A 24142-nucleotide genomic window follows, 5' to 3' on the forward strand; every position below is an offset into this window, starting at 1 on the left:
ATGCTGAGTAAACTGCACACTGGGCTCAGAGCAAACTAACAGACGTATGACAGCTCAAATTTACTTAAATATGGATGGACATGGAGAATATCATGCATGAGTAAAATAAGAACCAAGACAAAGAGACAGAATGATTGCACTCATTTACAGTGTATAAAAAACATATAGTATGAGAATAACACCCAAAGATAATAGTAATGAGTGTCAGGAGGACTGGTCTCTGGTAGGAAGCTTATCATAAGTCGTGGGGAAGAGTGCACTTAGGACAGAGAAGGGACAACCATGACAATGGTATTTGGAAATGATCACTCTTGACAAGAACTGAGTGCTGAAAGAAGGTAAAGGGATATGCATGATACTCTTTCAATAACAGTATTACAAATTACAGTGCCTAAAAGGCAAGGGAGGCTATGAGACACACTGTTGGCAGGAAATGTGCATGGTGAAGGGACAGGTGGTGAAACACTGTATGACTGAAAATTAATCATAAATCACTTTGTAACTATATCTCATGGTGCTTCAATTAAAAATATAAGTTTTTAAAATGGATACATCACAGCAAGGAGTATGTGTATCAAAATATTTTTTTAAAAATCCCAGTAAAAGGCCATAGTTTGCCAAACTTTGCCTTTATACTTAATAGAGGTAGAATCTCTCCTAATGCTAAGGCTCTTGTAATCTGTAATCACTCATCTTTTTCTCTAGGTGAAATTTACCCATCCACGTAAATTTATGAAGGCAAAGAGTGGTTCAAATATACAGTTATATGTCTTGAATGTGTATTGCCCTAGGTACAATCTATACTGAATGGTGGGATTCAACAACTGCTTTGGATAACTGCTAGGTGGAATCTCCATGGCCACTGAAGATGAGATGTCTTCCCCACCATAAAAAGAAAAATTTCTAGCCAACTATTGTACATTTGCTACCTTTGGAATACCCTACCCACCCATACAGCCACAGACAGGTTTCTTCTCTAACATGTTCTGACTCATACTATGGCCAAAGGCAAATAATTAAATGAAAATATACTTTAAAAAACAAACACCACTGAAAAACATTTATTTTTGCTTTGCAGTATTAAGCATGACTAAAATCAGTGCAGAAAAATACTGAGTACATTGAATAAGAGAAAAGCTAGCAGATTATTTGCTTTTTATAATTCAGTTAAGACAATGAGCATAACAGCATCATTAACTGAAGGACGCAGTGTAAGTTGAGGTGGGATAGCACTGCATGCTCTACTGGCCTCCAAAAGCATTTAAGGGATCATCGAATATGTTGGACACCTTCTGTTCAGAGCTTGCTTCGGGTGCTGCCTGTGAAGACTGACTTTTTGTTTTGGTTGTTTTAGACTGGACACCAGGCGAGAAGATATCATCTTTTAAAAAAGAGAGACAGAGTTACTAAACAGACAAGGAATGGGTATTTATTAAGAAACCTTTACACAAACACCAAAGGCTCAAGTCTGTAAACAGTATGAGTATCAGAAAAAAAACAAACTGATCTTAAGTTTTATGATCAAACAAGTTATAGGTTGTTTTTGAGCACAATTCTCTCAGCAATAAAGGTGTGCATGTTGCAGCACTATTCACAATAGCCAGAATCTGGAAAAAACCCGAGTGCCCGAGAACAGATGACTGGTTAGAGAAAGTTTGGTACATCTACATAATGCAATACCATGCAGCTGTTATAAAAGATGAAATCATGAAATTTGCATATAAGTGGATGGACATGGACAGTACCGTGCTAAGTGAAATGAGTCAGAAAGAGAAGAACAGACATAGGATGACTGCACTCATTTGTGGAATGTAAAGTAACATATTAGGAGACTAACACCTAAGGACAGCAGTGATAAGGGCCAGGAGGATCGCTCCAGAGCTTGGAAGGCAGACTCATACTAGGGGAAAAGGTAACTGGGATGGAGAAGGGTGTAGAGAAGGGACCATTAAGTAAATGATGGTTGGAGGGCTCCCTTGGGATGTAGATGCATGCTGTAAGTAGACTATGAACCAAACATGATGGCCGCTTAGTACCTGTATTGCAAACCATAACACCCCAAAGGAGTCAGAGAGAGTAAGAGGGAATGTACCTGCCACAGAGGTGGGAGGGGGAGTAGGGGGAAGGAATACTGGGAAAAATGGTGGTGAGATAGGCACTGGTAGAGGGATAGGTTCTTGACCTTTGTATCACTGAAGTGTAAACATGAAAGTTTGTAAGTCTATAACTACCTCAAAGTGATTCAATGAAAAGAAAAAGAAGGTGTGCATGTTCACCTGTGAGAGGAAAAAAAGGCAGGATACATGGTCTTCACTGAAGCCCCTAACTTTACTGTGATATCATTCATTTCTATATCTTTTCCCACTGGCTTTTCAAAAGAAAGGGCAAAATAGTTGTCCTTGTTTAGAAGAAACAACTTGAAGTCTTGGTGCCAACATCTGCATCGTACTGACTGTTTCAGGATTCACAGCACTCAGTAATATTATCCTGTAAGGATTTCAGCATGTGCATGCAATGATATGCATACACAGACATTAAACATGACAGCTGTGATTGACGAAAGAAAAAGTTTATATATAATTTAGATCACTCAGGTTAACTGATTAAGTACAAAGTAATAGCATGCAACCATTAAAAATAATGCAGTAAGATAGGAAGAAATGAAGTCACTAAAAGAATAGTGAAACAAAATACTTGAATTTTAGAAATGAATATTATTACATAAACCAACACAGATCATCATGTCTAGGAGGATATACACTGAATCTCAATAATGGTTACAACTAGGGGTTCTTTTTTTACTTTTCACATTTTCCAAACAGTATCAATCTTTTATAATAGGCATGTAAGGGGCTGGCAGTTTAATGAAAGAAAAGTCTCTTGCACCTTTTGTGGCAGGAAGGAGTGGAGACAGCATTTGGCTTGCTCAGTGAATACAGAGTGTGGCTCTATAGCACCTGTTTTTCCCAGTTAATCCTAAGAATAAGGTAGATGAGGAAGATCAGGGAGCAAGAAGGAAGCCTATCTTTGGCTTTAGCCCTTGTCCTCTCCACTGGCACAGGATATGCATCACAAACCCACATTTATGGCTTTGGGCATGCACATTAGGAAAGCAAATGTTCTACCACAGAGGGGAAATGGGCATGTTTACAAACACTGAAGAGCTCTCAGCAGAAGCAGAGTTTGAGTTATGCAGCCTCGCTTTTCTCCTCCACTGCTCCTACATTGTCTGAATGACTGAAAACCACTCTGAGTTAGACCCAGTCATGTCACTACCACAACCCAACCTGTCAGGGAAGAAACCTTAGCCCCTCCTTAGACTGTCAGGGAGCTTCGGATTCTCCTTTCCCAACATCAGAAGCATACTAATATAAAAGCTACACTTCAAGGTCAGTTTTTGGACTTCTTCATATTCCTTACTACCCCTCATACCAAAAGGTAGCTTCACCAGAAAGACCAGTTCACTTACATTGCAAGCCAAAAGAAACCCACTAGGAAAAACCACCCAGGAAAGGGCCAACCAATTGTTGCAGGAGAAACAGTAATGACTGTGTCATGTGTAGAAAATCAAACTTACCCATATCATCATCAAATATAGACTTGGCCTCCACTTTCTTTTTGGATTTTTCTTTTGGCTTTACAGTTAAGTCAGCAAAGATATCAATGTTATCATCAAATAAGTTGGATTCAAGTGTTCTTTCCTTCTCTTTTGTTCTCTGTGAGGGTTTAATTGCTTCAGTGGCAAATATGTCATCCTTGAAAAGCCAAAGGTAAGCAAAATCAATTTTAAATTTGAAAAGTTTAATCACTTCAAAAAAGTTATAGACATGCTCATCACCAAGGTGTTTTGAAACAGTCATGAGCCTGGAATGCACTCCTCCCAGACACTGCTAAGCCAGATCCTTCACATTCTTCTAAGTCAGCTCAGATGCTACTGTAATAGACAGGACTTCCCTGGTATTCCCTGCCAAAGGAGCACTTTCCACTCCTCCCAATTACCTGAAGCTGCTTTCTTTAGCACACTTAAAAATAATTCAAAATATGGTTCAGTGGGTAGGGTGTTTGCCTTTCATGTGTTCAACTGAAGTTTGAACCCCATCTGTGCCCCGGAGCCCACCAGGAGTAAGTACTGAACGCAGCTGCATGTGCAACCCTTTAGCAAAATAATCTCAAAATACGAATCTTGATTCCCTGTCTTTCTCATTTTCTAGCCCAAGAATTCTAGGATGCAAAGCACTGATGCTAAATTGCTTTGTGTCTCCAATTACCTAGATAATGAAGAAGTATACACAAAATAAGTGCCACAAAGGCTGTACTACCTGTGCTAAACCAACATGAGCTCCAATCAGCGCCTGGTTTCCCTAAGAATCAAAAGTTAAACATACAAGTTGTATGGACTCAGCTTTCTGTATGTGAGCTTGACATGCCAAGGAGGCTATTAATATTCTAATAAAAACCAGAACTTATGGCCACATATTGCTTTAATGAAACAAAGTTTGAAGCTACCACCGAGTTAAGTTTGAATTATTAGTAAGAGGACCTAATTATAAGTACCAAGCAAAACAAATTTAATGCACTCAATGGTTTTACTGCGGTAATACTATTTACCTCAAAAATATCTTGAGATTTGGAGATATCGTGTTGACTGCTGGATTTTGACTCAGTCTTCCTGCTTTTCTGCTCTTTAAAGAGATCATCCTCATCTTCCAGCAGAGGGAAGGGAGCTGTTTTCTTTGCTGGCTTTGGTTTAACAGACTGAAAGAGATCTTCATCACTGCTTGTCTCACTTAGAGCAGAAAACATGGGGCTCTTTTCTTTACTTCCCCCAGGAGGGTTGACTAAACTATCTGCAACATTCGTCTTTGCTTTTGTTCTCCCAGTAGACTGCGATCCAGTGCTCTTGGAAAAGATATCACCAGAATCAAATAGGTCATCCTCAAGAGGCTGCCCCTGAGATTTCACAAAGGAGCTTCTGTCTACTCCAAACATCTGACCACCTGCCCAAGCTGGGGTTACAGCTGCCACGGCATCTTCAGAGCTGTCTTCTCCATCTGCTATCCTAAGTTGTGGCTGATAGGCATTTGGTAATAGGGAATCATCTGACAAATGTGCCCTGGATCCTCTAGAGACACTCATATCCTCTGCTTCACTGGATTCCTGGGCAGCCAACCGCCGTGCCGCACGGGTCTGTGGTCTGCGCTTCCCTCTCACCTTGACGCGGCTCTGGAATGGTGAAAAAACACACAGTAGGAAGGGAAGAAGCTCAGAGGTACAGAAAATGCTTGCAGGTATAAGACAATGGGTTCTGTGCTACCACTACAGGAAAAAACACATCCAAATGAAGAACAAGCATATATGTAATCTGAGGACTGAAATAAGTTCTAAAGTTCTACACAGCAAACAGAGGCAGAACCCTTATTGTAACCTTAAAATTAGTAATTAGAAAAAAGCAACATCTATAAGATTTTCCAAAATGTATAATCAAATCGTTTTGAGACAGTACAAGCTACATGAGCAAACTACTTGACTGTGTTTGCCTAATGAAAAGAAATTTCATAAATAATTTCATAAATAAAAGGATCCCTCTCTACAAAAAGAAAAAAAGTTTTGTGATAATTGCCTATATCACAAAGATGAGAAAGTGTTGACAGGAGCTGGGGCAATAATACATTAGGCAAGGGTTTGCCTTGAATGCACACAACCAACCCAAGTTCGATTCTGAGCCCACCAGGAGGAATTCCTAAGATCAGAACCAAGAGCAACCCCTTAGCATGCCAAGTGTGGCCCAAAAGTCAAAAAGGCAAAGGTTGTGAACAAAAATAACCTTTGCTCACTATTGGTGGGGAGATACATTGATTTAGCCTCTTTGTAAATACGCAATATCTTGGGAGCACTCACAATGTTAAAAACAGACTTTTTTATGATCCAGAAATTTCACTCCTAAGTATCTATCCAAAGAATGTAAAAAATACTAATCTGAAAGGAAATATGTAAATTTTCTTCACACTGTTATTTAGCAAGGTAAAGAAATAAGCCATGTGACCAACAAAGGATGAATAGATAAAGAAGCTGTGCTATACATACACAATGGAATGCCGCTCATACTATTCAACAATACAAAACAGGGAATACCTGACATGTGCATCAACATGGATGGAACTGTAAGATATAGAGCAGGATGAATTAAGATGGAGAAAGACAAATACCGGATGGTTTTAGTCGTATGTGGGATAAAACAAAACAAGAGAACAGATAACAAAAAACCACCGTGAGTTTGACCAGAGAACCTAAACTGCCAGAGAGGAAGGGAGAATGGGAAGGGCAGAAGACCCAATATATGCAGGGAGATTTTAGCACTTTAGTTATGAGATAGGATTCCTGAAACAAATACAATAATGTAAATCAATGTTACATCAAATAAAAAAGTGGGAAAGGCATGGAAAGATAATACAGTGGTACAGCACTTGCCCACACACAGTCAATCCAGGTTCCATTCTGGCACCACATATGGTTCCCTAAGCAGAGTCAGAAGTGGTCACTGAGCACCATCAGGTGTGGTCCCAAAGCCAAATAAATTTTTACAAGTGGGAGAGGAGGTTTCATTCTTCACAAGGAAAATAGGGTTGAAAATACTTAAATATAAGTGCCTGGGCTTACTAAATTGTGGAGATCAAGTACTCTCGAGAGTAGGGAGACTGGATAGGAGGGGGTAGGGAAATTGAATCTCCTGAAATAAAAGCATAACCTTCCAAAGTTTACAATCATGTAGTCTCATGCAACCCTGTGAGGGGACCATGGTCCGGGAATTATTCCAGGGGATCTAAGCTGAGCCCTAGACAGGAAAGCAAGAGGGAAAACAGCACAGACACAAGGAGCATGAACAGGGCTGCTGATGAGCATTCCTGAGAGAGGAAGCAGAGTGAAGTACCTGCAGCAGCAGGTCAGACAGAGAGTGTGATCAGGAAATGGGATCCAGCGTAACTGGAATTTAGTGGACAGTGAGGGATAACTGATGGGGGAGCTGAAGACTTCGGTTAGCATTGATATAAAGAGGCATCAACAGCAAATCAAAGAGCTCAAATGTTCTCCAAACAGTGAGGAGCCAGCACAGGAAAGCCACTGTCTACTTTGTGTTCAAAAGACCCCACCTCCACCACCACCCATTTGTAATGAGGAAAGCCTGGAGTTAGTGGAATTGCATTGCACCTAATGAGCAGAAGTAAAAGTAAAAAAAGCAGGCCGTGGGGAAAAGGGCAAAGTGTCAAAGAAGCAGAACGTAACAGGGAAACTGAAGAAAGATGAAGTACCTCCTTCAAATGGGGAATTGAGGGTCAATCTACTGTGTGTAACTGATGCTCTAGGGATAAACACACAAGGTGCTCTGGTTGAATTAGCAAGCCAGCAAGCAAAGATGGTTTCATTACCTTGTTTGCACTGTGCAAAGTATCTGCCTGAGCTGGAAGATCAAAACTCACGCCGACCTCCCCACTCTCAGGAACAGTGGGCATACTTTCCAGACTGTGAATCTTCCCAGGTTCAGACGAAGGAAAACCCAGTTCCGGCAAAACAGGCTTCACTCCAGGCATCTGGGGGGGAGCTGCAGCAGGCAGCAAGGCTGCCGGGTTAATTGCTAAATTTGCCTAGAGAAGAAAGATCACACTTACCCCCTATGTTTTCTCAAACTCTACAGCCTATCGTTATTACTGTGACACACAAGCGATTCAGTATGTGCAACGTATGATATGAGAGGTGAAAGAGGAATGCAGGGAATTCTCCCAAACTCAGATTAGAATTAAAAACAGAGTTTCCACCACTGGGCTCCCAGAACAGATGTTAGGCACTGCATACAAGAAGCAGCAATCAGAGGATGGGGAAGAAATGAGAAAATGCCTGGCAGAAGCTGACAAGTAAAAATCCAAAAAAGTTTATAGATGCCACAAGGCAGGCAATGAAGATTCCAGAGGTATAATAATTACTTGTATTTTCCAGATCCGGGAGGATGGCTCTTTGGTTTTAAATGGAGCGGGATCTGGCGAGTCCTGTGTGAAATTACATTCAGTTAAAACTTCACTAGAGAAATAGAAAGAAAAGTATCTTCCAATTATAACTTACGCCTATAAATAAAACTGTGGTGGAGTAAAGTTGTCATAGTCTTAAAACCTATAATGGCAAAAGGCATTCAAATCTCTCCTGGGTCCTCAAAACATTTCCTTAGTAATACAGGACATATACCCCTTTAACAGTTACAGAAGCAGAAAAGCTGTCAGACTACAGATACATGGAATAAAAGGAAACACATCATGAATAAGATTCTTAGAAGTTATAGTGTATTACAGCACCAAAAACCTGAGCAGTTTGCAGTATTACCAGGCCGCTTTCATACAGCAAATATGATGGACCATACAGGAATCCACCTAAAGCTGAGTGGCTGAGGAGAAAGAAACTGACCCCTGGGATAAGTCATTGAGACACACTAGGCCTGGTGCCTGGTCTTCATAGTTGAGAATCAAGAGGCCTCATTCAGTGAGACACCCGGGGTCTACCATGAGCCAGAATCAGAACTTGCTCTCCAACCCTGTGTTCTCAGGAGCTTTATAGAGAAGACTCTGAGGATGGAGACCTGAGTGACTGCATAAAAGTTAACGAGGAGAATCAAGAAATCATGTGAAACTTACACATTTAACTTTAATGTCATTGTGCCATTTTGAGGAAGTCCAAAAGAAGAAATGGAAGTTCAAGAGGGAAAATAATTCTTCATCCTACCATATTTAATTCTATCTTGGGATCAAATTTGGTCAAATCAACAGTTCAAAAATAAAATAGATTCCTAGTGGTGTGCAGAGAGAAGAGATACATATATAAAGCTTTAATTAAATTCAGTAAAGAAAGTAAAGATTCTGGATTCCTGGATACTATTTGCTCCTCAAATTAAGAGAACTCAAAAATAACCTTGGGTCTGAATGGTCGAGTTAATCTGTACTGAAACACAAAAGACTTGAAAACTCTTAAACAGATCAATTCTAACCTGAGGTGTTTCCGGTTTCCACATGCTTTTTTCTTTGCTCTCAGGATGTTTCTGATTCTTTAAAGATGAAACTGAGTGATCTTTTTTCACCACTTTCTTCTTCTCTGGTATCTTAAAGAACAATAGTAAATAAATCTGACTTTCAAGTATTTTTTGTTTTGTTTTGGGGTCGGGTCACACTCAGTGATGCTTAGGGGTCACTCCTGACTCGACACTCAGGAAGCACTCCTGGTGGTGCTTGAGGGACTATATAGGATGCTGGGGATTGAACCCAGGTCAGCTGCATGCAAGGCAGGAATGTTACATGCTGTACTATTGCTCCAGCCCCTAGATTTTACGTCTTAAAAGTCATTTCTCAAAGAAGAATCGAACTAAATCTAAAGTGTCATTTCAGAAATAGCTTCCTAAAGACTGCATCTTTTTATTTTATAAGAAGAAGATGGTTCAAATAAAATCTACTGGAGCAGCAAGAAAAAAGTGACCTGAGTACTACAGGGTAATACTCAGATTTAAAGTTTTTGTAAATGAAAAGTACAATATTTTATCATTCACTGCATTGTATGCACTGCCCTTTAAATAGCTTAAAAAAATCAAACAATTTATAACAAAGTAAGAAAGTCTACATTTGTTGATGTTTTTATGTTGAGGTCATAATATAGGTATAATTCAATAATCTCAACAGCGTTCGATTAGCTGCTCAATTACTAGTAAGCATCACGGTTCTCTATGTAGTTTCCTTAATCTTATAGTTCAGTTTCCCATTGTGGACAATACTGCCCCCAGGAAGAGGGGGAAGCAGGTGTTAAAACAATATTGCAGGACCAAGGACTGAAAGAGGCCTCTGGAGCAACTGGGGAGTGCTTTCCGTTTGTTCACATAAGGAAGGTAATTTCCAGGGGAGCAACTAGTCATGGGATTTTTCTTTTTTTCTTTTTTTTTGAAAAGAGGGCAGTAAGCCAGTAAGTTTGGAAACCAAGCCAAATAAGTTTGGGAACCTCTGGTATTACTGAACATTAATTTTCCTTTCCTAGAGATTTTGCCACACACCCTAGAATTGAGAACAAAAGACAGGTACCAAAGATGGGGACTTGGCAGAACTAAAAAGATCATCATCGTCATCATCCCCAAACAGGCTCCCGACACTTGGCGCCAACAACTGCAACAGACAAAACACTCAAGGTCAATATCCAAAACAAAAACATTTCTAGAGTAAGATGAGCTGCTAAGATAATATCTAACACAATTAATAAAGTCACCATTTCAGACTGACCCTGGTTTTCTTGGTACTGGCAAAAAGGTCAACATCTGGGTCATTGTCCTTCTGGAGCTTGTGACTGAAAAGCAACTCTTCATCCTGAAAGACACCTGTGCTCTTAGGGCGGATATCAGGATCAGGATTCTGAGGGAAAAAATGGAAAATCCGTATGGGCTTAGACGTCTCAGACTTATCTCAAAGAAATCATACTGCAGGTGCACAGATGAAAACACCGACATCCTCTGAAGCATCTCCTTACAATGGCTCAAGGCTGGACACAGTCAAAGTGCCACTCAGAAAGAGAAGGACACTTTCACACATCAGAATAGTATGGATTTACCCAAAATTATAGAGAACATGTGTATAGCTATACAAAACATATACAAAACAATCCAGCAGTTCTGTACGGAGAAATATTTTGAAAATAAAGATACCAAATAAAACAAGTTCTCTCTACCTCCTTGACAAAGAAGAAATAGCAGAGTTAACACTAAGGGACTACATAAAGCTGTCATGAATGTATCACTAACTTAGTAGGACCCTCAGACCTGGCACTGGGAAGGCCAGCTAAATTTCTAAGATGTCCATCTACTTGCTATCCCTGCTACCTTCAGACTCCACATAATTTCATCAAATTTGAATCAAATCTCACACTGAAAATATTGACATCACTTGGTTTGAGACTATAATGCTTCACACTTGCCAATTAATTAACATAAAAATATCAAGTTCAATTTCTTCCAGCATCACAACCCCAGATTAAAACCCACTTCAAAGCATGTCACATCAAAAGTGAACTAGTAATTATTATTACTGAATAGATGGTTACACTTCACAAAAACAGGGAGAATTTTCATAATCCTGAAAATCATACTACAAAGTCAACATAGCATGAAGCTTGAATATACACTAAAAGACTGAAAGAAATGGATTGCAAATTATTCCTATACACTGGGTGTAGCTCTCATAAACATAGTTGTGCTAATAATGTTACCAAAAAGTCATGAAACTTCCTTTTCTGCAGAAATCAATATGAAGAAATCAATATGCCTACAATTTGGTTTACCAAAAAAGCGCTGGCAATCTTTGGCCACAAACTGAACTTTCCTTTTAACATCTCTATTAAGGGCTGGAGTAATAGCACAGCAGGTAGGGCATTTGCCTTGCATGCAGCCAACCTGGGTTTGATTCCCAGCATCCCATTTGGTCCCCTGACACTCCCAGGAGTGATTCCTGAGTGCAAAGCCAGGAGTAACCCTTGTGCATCGCCGGGTGTGACCCAAAAATCAAAAAAAAAAAACTCTATTAGGATTTTATAAGCCCAACTACTCAAAATGCATAGCTAAGTAATGTTTATCACATCCACAGTTGTGCAAACACACCCACAATCTAGGTTTAGATTACTCAGTCCCCACAAAGAAAGTCTATTAGCAGTCTCTCCCCATTACCCACTACCATCTACTCTCTGTATCTATGGATTTTTCTATTCTATTTTTCTATTCAGCATATTTCAAATACATGGAATCATATATTTTGTCTTTGTCATTGGTTTCTTTCACTCAGGCATGTTTTCAAAGTTCATCTGCGTTATAGCTTGTATTACTGATTCTTTTTTTTAATAAAATAATATTCCATTATATGGACATACGCATTATTTTACTTTATATCAATTAACATTTGAGTTGTTTCCATATTTTTGGCTAAGTGAAAAATGTTGTTGGTACATTACTCTAAAGTTTTTATGTGAACATGTTTTCATTTCTCTTGGATTTACCTCTAAGTAAAGCTACTAAGTCCTGTGGTATCTACCTATAACAATGATCTGAAGAAATACCAAAATGTTTTACCAACTGGCTGCAGTATTTTATATTCACAACAGAAATGAATGGAGGTTCCAGTTTCTCTATATCCTTACCAATTCTCGGCTGTTATTTAAAATCCTTATTTCTTTGTGACTCAAAAACTGACCATGAAATGAAATTCTTTGACACTTCTAAAGACTTGAAACTTCATTTCTTTCTGCTCACCTTTCCTGCTTCTTTCTTTGGAGGTTGGATGCTATTTAGATCATCTGTTTTATCTTCTTCCTCATCGAATAGGCTAAGAACAGTTTTGGTTCTAGTTTTGGTTCCTTTTTCCAAAGGAGACGATGAAGAAAATAAATCGGAATGCTTGGTTGCCTCTTGAGTAGGTACATTAAAAAGTCTTTCCTGAAAATGAAAATGAGGAAAATATATAAGAAATAAACTTAAGGAAATAAAAATTTTATCATAGAACTTCCCAAGCTCCACATTTGCATGTTTCAGAGCACAGCAGCTAATAAATCACTTCTACTTCCAAGGAATAAAGAACCAGGCTTTTAAAAGTATCTCTTAAAGGACTATTATCTTTCTATTGTCTGGTTTATTTTATGAATGTCCAGGTTTACTTCAGTGATGTTCAGGGGTCAGTCTTGCAGTGGTACCAGACCTAGAACCTGGGTCTTCCATATATGAATCATGCATACCACCCCACTGAGCTCTCTCTACTACTCTAAGGTGAATTCTTTAAAAGATATCCAAATGGAATCCTGTACAAATAATCCATAGTCAAAGATAACTTTCCTAATCAGTTTAAAGTCATAGGTTTTTCCTTCTTACTAAGATATGTTTTATATATTCTAACTATAAACTACAATCTAAGTCACAGAGACAACATATATGCCAATCATTGGGGGTGAATCTTCTACTTCCTAATATTTAATATATAAATACCAAAAAGAAACCCAACTGACAAAAATCAGAACAAATTATAAAAGGCTTATATTTAATCATCCAATTAGGAGGGTCTCTCAAACGATTCTAAAGTAGAACACTTTTTTATTCAGCAATTACCATATTTCAAGTCAGATCTCATTCTTCATAAAATCACTACTACTATTATGGGCTGACAAGAAAGAGAAATTGGTTCCCCATTAAACGTGCCATTGACTGTGAGATGTATCCTGATTTCAAAGTGGCTAAACTGAAAATACATGGTGCTTCAAAGACAACTGTAATTTGAAAAGGCCTGCTCTGTGCCAGTAATAGGCTAACTACGACAGTAGTGAGCAAAACAAACCTGGCCCCAATTCTCAAGTAGCTCATACTCAAGCAAGCTCAGTGGCACCAGCTTATTCTGAGCAGTACAACAAGTAGTTTGAATTCAAGTGTGGAATGAGCAATGACTGGGGTTACTAGGAACTGCAGAACTACAGGAACACAGAAAAGGTCCCCAATGCAAATAAGAGACCATCACACAACTTCTGGTACATATGAAATGCATCACTGTATCACAGATATCCAAGGAGCCTCGATGAGAAAAGTGTATGTCGTAGGTTCACGAAAGTCCTAAGAGAGGTTTCAATCTAAGTAATTAAAGCACAGAATACATAGTGAGTCTGTGTTGAAACTCCAACAACAATAGTGAGTTTTGTGTTGAAATATGGAATGTAATCAAGGTAAAGAGATAAGTGAAATTTATCAGTTACACAGATGGGGGTGGGGGGTGGGGGTGGGAAGTATACTGGGGTTTTTGGTGGTGGAATATGGGCACTGGTGAATGGATGGGTGTTTGAGCATTGTATAACTGAGACATAAGCCTGAGAACTTTGTAACTTTCCACATGGTGATTCAATAAAATAAATTAAAAAAAAAAAGCACAGAATACAAGAAAGATGAAAAAGAAAGAGGTAATTTGGAGGTGAAAGGCAATCTTTGATTCCCAATTCAGTCAGTAGTACAACTTTGTAGTCAGTACCAAAAGTCAGCAGACTTCTTTCAGGAGATGACAGACCATCTAGGAGGAAGCTGGGGTTTTAGCAGATACAGTTCACTTGGCTCAAATTTATAGCCAACATTAAGTAAATGTAAAACAGAAAATACAGCTCTTAAAAAATTTCCATTTTAATCCAAGAACTGGTAGGTACTAGGAAGGAATTAAGGGTGGCAGGAAAGTACGGAAAGGAGGACAATTCCAAAAGAGCAGATATGCAGAAAGAAAACCAAAATGAAGAAGTTAACTTTGAAAGAACACACTGGAGAAAGGAAGGCAAAATAGAGAAAAGGCAAAATCAGAAAGAGAAAAGGCTAAGTTGACACACAATGACAACGCTCAACAGCAAGCACACATATAGTGTGTGCACACACGCCAAGAGAGCCTCGACAAGAGCCCATCGAAGGGTTCCCTGATGGTGGATTCAGAGATTTTTTTTCTTCAAACTTTACAGTGTGCTCAAATTTTTCAAAAAATAAAACACAGGTCTCTCTGCTGCTGCTCGAGCACGAGCCCGGAGGCAACTGAACTACTTTGGAAACGAGCAGCTCGCAGAAATGCCTCCAGACAGTGAGCTGAGCCACGGCCCCATGCGGCGCCAGCAGGGCAAGATTTCTCTCTCTCAACTCTTCCTTCTTGGGCACAACGTGGCGATTGCCCATTTTTAGAACACAAAATGGAGGTACCAGAGGGAAGCACGAGAGATCCCAGGGGGCGGGGTTGCCGGACCCACCCTCTGCCAATATTTAAACGCAGCGCCACGCGGGTACGGGTCTCTCTGCTGCTGCTCGAGCAGGAGCCTGGAGGCAACTGAACTACTTTGGACACGAGCAGCTCGCAGAAATGCCTCCAGACTGTGAGCTGAGCCACGGCCCCATGCTGTGCCAGTGCGGCAAGATTTCTCTCTCCAGGCTTCTCCATCATATGAGCACCACAAAAGGGAAGGAAAAGCTTGCAGTGATGCAATATCTGGCAGAATTGTCCCTGGACTTCATACAAAAATCCAAAACCTAATTATCTTTTAATTGTCAGCAATGTCAAACGGTTCCTTTTTAGGAGGTCTGACTGTGAGGGGAAACTCCAAACAATAATACTGAGTTTTTTGTTGAAATATTGAAGGTAATCAAAGTAGCAGCCATTTCTGTAGACTGTGAACTAAGCCAAAGCCCCACGCTGGACGAGGTGAGGAAATATCCTCCTTTCTCGGTTCTTTTCCCTTTTCAGGGAGAAACGCAGCGTGGTGTCCACTATATTATGAGGTCTATTAAATAGGCACGAACTTAGTGGCACAGGAAGGGGAAGGAAAAAAAGACAAAACAAAAACTATGTACTTGGAACAGCAGGATGCTTGGGCAGTCTTGGGCCAATACCAGTACACGCTCCACTGAGATTTGACCCGGGTGGCCACACTTTTGTGTGGCTGCTTTGCTGCTGATCAACCAGAATCCGGAGGCCATCTAGACTACTTTTGGTTCTAGAAACTGCTTACAGCCATGTCCCTAGACTGTGAACTAAGCCATAGCCCCACACCGGCCGAGGAAGGAAAATATCATTTTTTCTTGCCGGGTGGCGTGGCGTCAACCATATTATGAGGACTATTTATTAAGCAGGCACGAACTTGGTGGCACGGGAAGGAGGAAAAAAAAATTTATGTACTTGAAACAGCGGGACTTTGTATCTCCCCATTCTCAGCAATGGAAAACTAATTATCAAATGCTTCCTTGGCAGTAGGGCTGTCTTTCCTGGGGGGAAACTCCAACAATAGTGAGTTTTGTGTTGAAATATGGAATGTAACCAAGGTAAAGAGAAAATGAAGTGAAATTTACCAAGTACGCAGGCAGGGGGGTGGGGGGACAGGGGTTGGGAGGTATACTGGGATTTTGGGGGATGAAATATGGGCACTGGTGAAGGGATGGGTGTTTGAGTATTGTATAACTGAGACATAAGCCTGAGAACTTTGTAACTTTCCACATGGTGATTCAATAAAATAAATAAAATTTTTTTTTTTTTTTTTGCTTTTTGGGTCACACCCGGCTCATGCACTCAGGAATCACCCCTGGCGGTGCTCAGGGGACCATATGGGATGCTGGGATTCGAGCCCGGGTCAGCCGCGTGCAAGGCAAATGCCCTACCCGCTGTGATATCACTCCAGCCCCAAAAATAAATAAATTTTTAAATAAATAAATAAATAAAACACAGATGTTTGGTGGCAGACAAATGTAAACGTTGCATAGGTGTGTATTTCATAAGAATATTCAAGAGACAAAAAGCATCAGGACACAAAAAGGCTAGAGCAATTGTACAGTATGTAGGGCGCTTGCCTTGTATGTAGCTGACCTGTGCTCAATCCCTGGTACCACATACCGTCCCCACAGCCCTGCCAGGAGTGATCCTTGAGCACAGAACCAGAAGTAAGGCCTGAGCACTGCTGGGTGTGGCACAAACACAAGAAAGCACACAGAGGATAAAAAGCTCACCTTTTCTGACTCTTCGGCCATAGGAGTTCGCCCCAATTCTGGTGAGTCTTTAGTACTTATATCTTTCTTAGCCACAGGTGGCTCTCCCGTCAGTGCCTCCTTCTCCTCTTCATCACTGAACAGCAAAGGCGGTCCTTCAGGGACAGTCTCTTTTTTCTACCATGAGAATGAATGACATCCTCAAATTAAAATAAGAACAAATGTGTGCCTGACTCACAAAGCGTAGAATAATGTACAGAACAAGTCAAAACCACAGTCTCCTCTATTGAGTGGCAGCACAGGTTAAGGATGTGACATAAGTAGAAAAAAAAAGCAATAAACACAACTTCCTCAGACTTGCAAGCTTAGCACTGGAGTTTTGGCCACCATGTCTCTATGCGTCTATCTATGTTTCAAACTTGTGTCTGTTAACTCCACAGACACCGCCTTTGAGTAATTCTTCCCTCTGCCACCCACACAACTGTGAGTCTCACTGGCATCTCTCCTTTTAGAGTTCAGTCATAGAATATAGCTCCATGTGTCTTGCTAAAATATAACCCCCACATTACATCATCTCCCACCTCAAACCTACAGTCTGCATTAAGAAAATGCTGACTGCGGCCATCAACTGCTGCCTCATTGTAACCCTTGATCCATCTACCAAGGCCCACCTGCAGGGGCCACTGGGGGCGCCCAAAGAATCACTCCTGGCAAGGCTTGGAGAACCATATAGAATATCAGGGTTAAACCTGGGTTAGCCATGTGTAAGGCAAACACCCTGTCAGCCATATTATTGCTTTGGCCCCTCACTATTCCTTAAACTCAGTGTAAGCTTTCATACTTCTACATCCTACTCCTGTCTATATAAGCAAATCCTTATTTTCAAGCCAGGCTTAGCTAGTAGTCACCAATAAAGATATATTTGCTCTTTGGGGCTGGAGTGATAGTACAGTGGCTAGAGCACTTGCCTTCCACGTGGTTGATCTGGGTTCAATTCCCAGTACCCCATAGGGTGCCCCGAGCCCTACAGAAGTGATCACTGAGTAGAGAGACAGGAGTAGGTCCTGAGAACAACAGGGTGTGGCCCAAACCATCCTCCATCCAGATATATATATATACATATATATATACATGTATATATACATATGTGATGTGTGTATATTTCTGTTCTCCTTAATAAACTGCTTCACTGATATGAATCTAACTTATCTCTTTATCCAGTACTTACTTCTTTCAGCTATACACTAAAATCCATCGTACAGCTGTCTGTCGATTTGAAAAGATCATTATCAGCTAGTGACGATGCTTATATGCAAGTGTTTCAAAAGAAGGAAAAATTGGAAGGATTCAAACAAAAAAATGTGGAATGTGCTAGACTCACTGAAAACTACCTATGATTTCAACGCAAGTTCATCAGGGTATGGAATACATGACTTTATAATGCACCATACTCTCCCTTCATATAACATATACCATATTCTCCTTTAACCTAGAAAAATGTCACTGAAACTAATGATTTTAAAACTTCTTAAACATAATTTACTTTCAAAATGAAATTAATTTCTGGAGAAGTTACAGTATTTTAACTTTAAAATGTTGGAAGGTTGAGTGGATGCGGTGGGTGGCAATAGTGTAAAGGGGTAGAAGTCTGGGGCTCAATCCCTGGCACCACATAGCCTCCCAAATATCAAGCTGGGAGGATCCCCCAAACACTGCCAGGTATGATGATATGGGTCGAAAAAGAAAAAATTTTTAAATGATCTAGGCTAACACCGAAGGGCAGTAGAAACAAGGACCAGGATGATCGGTCCATGGTTGGAAGCCTGTCTCAAGGGCTGGGGTATAGGGCAGTTGGGGTAGAGAAGGGACCACTATGACAAAGATAGTCACAAAGAATTGCTCTGGATAGGAGATGTGGGAAATGTCTGGGTACTGGTGGTGGGATGTACACTGGTGGAGAGATGGGTATTGGAACATTGTATGACTAAACCCAATCACAATTAAGTTTTGTAACTATATCTCATAGTGATTCATTAAAAAATAAATTTTTAAAAAATGGGTGTGGGTTATCTACACAAAAAAAATACCTCTCATCGCTTCTCGGCCTTTTGGCTAAGATCAAGTGTAGTATCTGTTCTTATCAGTTTAATATCTGATATGTCCTCTGAATAAGTTGGGATGGGAGACGTGTGCCGAAAGTAGATAATGGACCAAACATGATGACCTCTCAGTGTCTGTGTTGCAAGCCATAATGCCCAAAAGTAGAGAGAGAATATGGGGAATATTGTCTGCCATGGAGGCAGGGGGAGGGTGGGAAAAAGGGGGTATACCTGGGATATTGACGGTGGGGAATGTGCACTGGTGGTGGGATGGATGTTTGTTCGTTGTGTGATTATAACCCAAACATGAAAGCTTGTAACTATCTCACAGTGATTTAATAAAATTTAAAAAGTGTGTGTATATATATATATGTATATATATATATATATATATATATATATATATCACATACTGTTGTCTAGCAGCAATTATCTTTTACAAACTGTAGAATTCAGATGTGAGGGGTGTTCAGCAATGTTAGATTATCTATCTTTGGCCTTTGTTTTATCTAACTATCATAATAACTATAGATGGAAAGAATTCTTAAATTCCCCAGACCTTCACAATTCATGGGATTATGGTATATTACTTGAAAGTAGAAGTTTCTATTCATACCTAAAAAACAAAAACAAAAAATCTGGCTGGAGCAGCAGTACAACAGGGAGAGCACTTGCCTTGTATGCAACCAAGTCCAAGTCCAATTCCCGGCACCCCACATGGTCCCCCAAGCCTCCAGAAGTGATCCCTGAGCACACAGCCAGGAATAAACCCTGAGCACTGCCGGATATGGCCCCCAAACAAAAATCACAACTTAACTTTTCCCAACTCTTTTAATAATGAATATATTCTTAATCTTCAAAGAGATGCAAGTGGAACCTGAGAGAGAATGCAGTGGACACTGCATTTGCACTGTCTGATCTGCCGGACCCTGGTTCCATCCTCACCACTTCATGTGGTCCCCCAAGCACTGCTAGAATTGATCCCCGAATACAGAGCCAGGAATATGTCCTAAGCACTGCTTGGTGTAGCCCCCAAACCAAATTAATTTTTTTAAGTACCGTTGCTACAGGAGGAACTGGTGCGGGAGGAGAGCCAAACAGAGAGCTTCCACTGTCAGCGTCATCTTCAAAGAGGAGAGATGCTCTCTGGGACTTCTTTTGGCTACACAAATAAACAAGTAAAGGCAAAAGTGATTTTTAAAAATACGAGATTCCTTCGAGGTCATACCTAACACCAAAATGCCAAAATCTATGAATCTTACACAGCTAAAAGCACACAAGGAAAACCTTTGAAGTGGGTGCAATTTCTACTTAGCCACTCATGAGTCTCTGAGCCTCAGCCTTATGCTGAAGAACCCAGAGCCCTCCTCATAAATACCTTTGACTTTGCAGAGGTGCCCCACTGTTACCCTGACCAAGGCACACAATACTTGAGCATTCTCAAAGGTAGTATGCCCTGTCATCACTTCCTGTGGCAAAGATAGAACCAGGAAGCAAGGGTGCTTAGTTCTGGAGGTTGCTTTCAGGTGCTAACAGGGCGCCTCCTTCAACACTTAACCCCACCTTTTTATAGGCCCCTATGTCCTTCTGTTCTTATTTTCAGACGCTAAACCTACCCTATCCTATCCCCTCCACACAGAGCCACTCAAAAGCAGCAGAAAATAGAGCCCCTTATCATTGCTCACTCTTAGTATTCACTCTCTTAGTGGGCAAGCACAGTCAAAATCTCACTAAACATAACTCTCCTCACTACATTCCACCTGCTTCCTCATTTACTACTGATGGTCAATAAAAGTCTGCCAGAGCAAACACCAATCAGGCCCTTTTACGGAACAGAAATGTACAAATGCATTTGAAACCCAGCCAAGTGTAGCACTGGAAATAGGGAGTCAGGAATAGATAGAGTGTTGGGCTTACTCCTGGCTCTGTATCCAGGGATCACTCTGGGGAAGGGGGTGGGGGTGGCAGGGAAAAACTATATGGGGTGCTGGGAATTGCCAGGTTTGGTGTATGCAAGGCAAATGCCCTATGTGCTACACTATCACTCTGGCCCTTTTTTGGGGGTACACATTTCACATTTGGATTTTATTTAATCCTATCAACAATCCTATAAGAGAAGTATCATATGATTTTTATTAAACCTAGGTGAAGAAACCTAGACACAGATTAGGTAATTTGCACAAGGTTATTAAAAAACAAACAGGCAAGGTTAAAAACCCAGTATCAGGTGCTAGGCGCAGATACATCCAGACATGGGTTCCAGTACCATGTTCTTAACCAGAAGCCAAAGATGGATCCACAGGTAAAATAACAGGGGCTAAATGTAGAAAAGGTAACATGTGAAGTGATGACAATACTCAGAAATAGCAAATTTGGGGAACAGAATGATAGTACAGTGGGTAGGGCGCTTGTCTTGCAAGTAGACCACTGGGATTCAATCCCTGGAACACCATATCGTCTCCCAAGCACCACTAGGACAAATTCCTGAGCGCAGAGCCAGGAGTAACCCGAGCATCACACCATTGTATAGAACTTATATTGACTCAATTGTGTTTTTATGACACAATCCACAATTTAGATGAATTTCTAAAACTCTCAAGAGAAAAAAAAATATGCTAAGAGGAAAATTATTCTAAATTCATAGTTAATTTGGCAACATGCTATACCATGCTCCTTCCACATATCCTGCTGCCTTTGGTCCAACTATTAATGTTCAGAATCATCTAGACCTGCTGAAGGTCACCAGCAACTGGTGTGATAAAGAAAAACTCTGCAGAGAACCAGTCTCTAACAGACTTATCTTCTGAATACTATTAGTTAACAGACAGAAAGCAAGCCACCTCCAAGAACTGACAGTTAGACATCAAACACCTTATTTCACTACCAAAAACACTGAATTCATTTTTTACAAGGACAATCTCACCTGTCTTTAGCAATAGCAAACAGATCATCTTCATCATTATCCTCAAAGAGGCTGGTTTTTTTCACTGTTTTTGCTTCCTGGACCTTGGTGGCCCCAGGGTCTCTAAGTTCTCCTTTTGATTTGTTGTCAGGTGCTGACTTGGTCTGTGAATCAGTAATACTCCATTGGTCCTAAAAATAGAAAATGCAAATTAAAATCCAAAGGCAATTAAGATGAAGAAATCAGAGACTAAAATAAAACTTAAGTTTGCTAGACAAGTCATATTTACATTTATTATATTAAACTACATGGCTCATTATTGAATTAAGTTTCTCCCCAAGGCTTTGCTTAGAACTAAAATCTAGACATCTGGGTTCTTTGACTTGATGGAACTTTTCATGCTTCACACCCCACATTGTCTGGTCTGGCAATATTCTCCCCTCGAAGATTCTATATTATGTTAGAACGAGGAAACTTGTCTTCTTTAGATGTTTATAAACAATTACTGTGGGATGAGAGGGGTGTTAAAAAATGATTATAAAAATATCAGTGGGCTGGAGGTCAGGCTTTGCATGCAAGAGGCCCAGGTACAGCACTCCATAATTTCCCCAGTAATGCCAGGAGTAGGCCGAGTACTGCTAGGTATGTAGAATAGCACCCACCCCTACAAAATAATTTAAAATTTTTGAATACAATTTAAAACTTCTAGTACAAGGAATGTGGCTTAGTGGTAGAGTGCCTGCCTTCCCTGGAATCACATTTTTAAATAAATTACCAAAAAATAAACCAAAAAATTTTTAAATAAATACAAAACTTTAAGAATTCCTAATACTAAAGAAAAACAGTATTCTGTAGTTTAAAAATCTCAAAGTATGCTTTGAGGAAAAAGTATATAAAGCTCATGCACTGTGCATATAAGTAAGATTCAAGCCTGAATCTACCCTTCTTTAAAACGCATTCAAGAGAACTCCAAGTGGGTTTGTCCACCCTTTCACATCAAAGAGTTCTTGAGTATTTGCCTAAGTGTGATCCCCTAGTTTCTAATATTCAGAGCCATTTATAGTAAAGTGGGATCCACAAGCAAATGGTTTGTTATGTAGGTCCCCCTCAAGACTTCATGAATCAAAGTCTACACTTTTTGACAGGGCACCCTCATGACTATCTCACACATTAGTCTAGGAAAGTTTCTCCAGGAAAACAACACTACACAGTCATGACAGACAAGAATCCCAAGGGAAAAAAGTTACAGAAAATTACAGGGCTAAGCCATATCTTAAATTAATTAATTCAGAATCACCAGCATATTAGTATTCTTTAAAATTCCCCAAGTGATTCAATTTAACCAAGAAAGAGAACTATTACTCCAGAACCCTGGTTTTAACCCTGGTATTGTTGCCCCATCTCTATTTTTATTTTCCATAATACTATGGCAGGAAAAAGATCTACTAATGGTTGAATTACTATAGGAAGAACAATCACTAAAAAGATGTTTCAAATTTCAAAATGCTTTCAAATTTTATATAGCATGTGGCAAACGTAATGTAGTATACAGCATATACTATGTTATATATCTTTTTTTTTTTTTTGGGTCACATCCAGCGATGCACAGGGGTTACTCTTGGCTCTGCACTCAGGAATTACTCCTGGCGGTGCTCAGGGGACCATATGGGATGCTGGGAATCGAACCTGGGTGGGCCTTGTGCAAGACAAACACCCTACTAGCTGTGCTATTGCTCCAGCCCCATCTTTTTTCAAGGAAAAATTCTACTCAAACATTGTTTTTAGTGACTAAATTTTAACAGATATAAAGTAGACAGAAAGAAAATATTTAGGATATCCATGACTCTTAAAACCCAGTAGACAATCTTTTACCCTTGTCTAGAAGGAATTTTCCACTCACCTCCTCATCACTACTGAACAATAAAGCAGATGGTTTCTTTTGGAGGACCTCAGAGGGTTTTGTTTTCTCTTTGCTCTGAGCTGGGAGAGATGATGTGGACTTCTTAGCAGCTGTAGCCATAAAAAGGTTATCCTAAAAAAGTAATAAAAAAGCATGACATTTTTCACATATAGGAAACAAAACGTGCAAGACATTCTTCCAAGTCAAATTCTTAAGAGAGTTAGTCTTTAATAAAGTACAGACTATATTTACTGTCTGTGGGGAGGGAAAAAAGAAAAACACAAAAAGATAGAAAATTTCACTTCTTTCTTATGTATAATCCACAACAACAGTCCAGAATTTCTAACTGTATTTTCCATCCACATACCAGAAGCTGGGAAAAGCAGTAACGTGAGTACAAGGTGCAGAAGCAGTGCAAGACTGGCCCCTGCCAGTGTGCCTAGGGGCAGGCATGCTATGCTTATCAAGGGAGGGTCCAGAGCTACAGAAGTATTACAGCAACCGCCACACCAGCAACTTTCACCTACCCCTATGAATTAGATATAACAACAGTGGACAAAAGGAAACAAGAAGTTCTCCTCACTCTCTTACAGCCTGAAAAACACGTGTGACAGAGGCAGGAGTCACTGTATTTCCAGTTCACTTTAAAGAGGCAATGCAAATTTAGGAAATGAACGACTTCTAATAGCTCATTAAGAATGCATTCTTATAGG

The 24142-nt window shown here is 40.0% G+C and overlaps 1 protein-coding gene and 1 pseudogene across 4 annotated transcripts in view; one reads left to right on the top strand and one right to left on the bottom strand.

The window, feature by feature from the left end:
• Window positions 1–1046: 1046 nt before the first annotated feature.
• Window positions 1047–24142, bottom strand: part of WASHC2A (WASH complex subunit 2A) — a 55489-nt gene continuing 32393 nt past the window's right edge. The window contains exons 19-31 of one of the 4 annotated variants that reach the window (XM_055119115.1): window positions 23430–23561; window positions 21551–21720; window positions 19687–19789; window positions 16550–16705; window positions 12308–12490; window positions 10296–10424; window positions 10101–10181; window positions 9026–9136; window positions 7977–8039; window positions 7425–7640; window positions 4609–5223; window positions 3578–3755; window positions 1047–1381 (exon numbers count right to left, since the gene is read on the bottom strand). In XM_055119115.1, the coding sequence (XP_054975090.1) occupies window positions 1242–1381; window positions 3578–3755; window positions 4609–5223; window positions 7425–7640; window positions 7977–8039; window positions 9026–9136; window positions 10101–10181; window positions 10296–10424; window positions 12308–12490; window positions 16550–16705; window positions 19687–19789; window positions 21551–21720; window positions 23430–23561 (2277 nt within the window). In that variant the 3' untranslated portion in view covers window positions 1047–1241. The remainder of the gene's footprint in view (window positions 1382–3577; window positions 3756–4608; window positions 5224–7424; window positions 7641–7976; window positions 8040–9025; window positions 9137–10100; window positions 10182–10295; window positions 10425–12307; window positions 12491–16549; window positions 16706–19686; window positions 19790–21550; window positions 21721–23429; window positions 23562–24142) is intronic. The other 3 variants (XM_055119116.1, XM_055119118.1, XM_055119117.1) reach the window with 3 other exon arrangements.
• On the top strand, window positions 18621–18757 carry LOC129399527 (U2 spliceosomal RNA; annotated as a pseudogene).

This window comes from Sorex araneus, chromosome 11 (assembly GCF_027595985.1).
Source record: "Sorex araneus isolate mSorAra2 chromosome 11, mSorAra2.pri, whole genome shotgun sequence".
In the NCBI taxonomy this organism is placed as follows: Eukaryota; Metazoa; Chordata; class Mammalia; order Eulipotyphla; family Soricidae; genus Sorex; species Sorex araneus.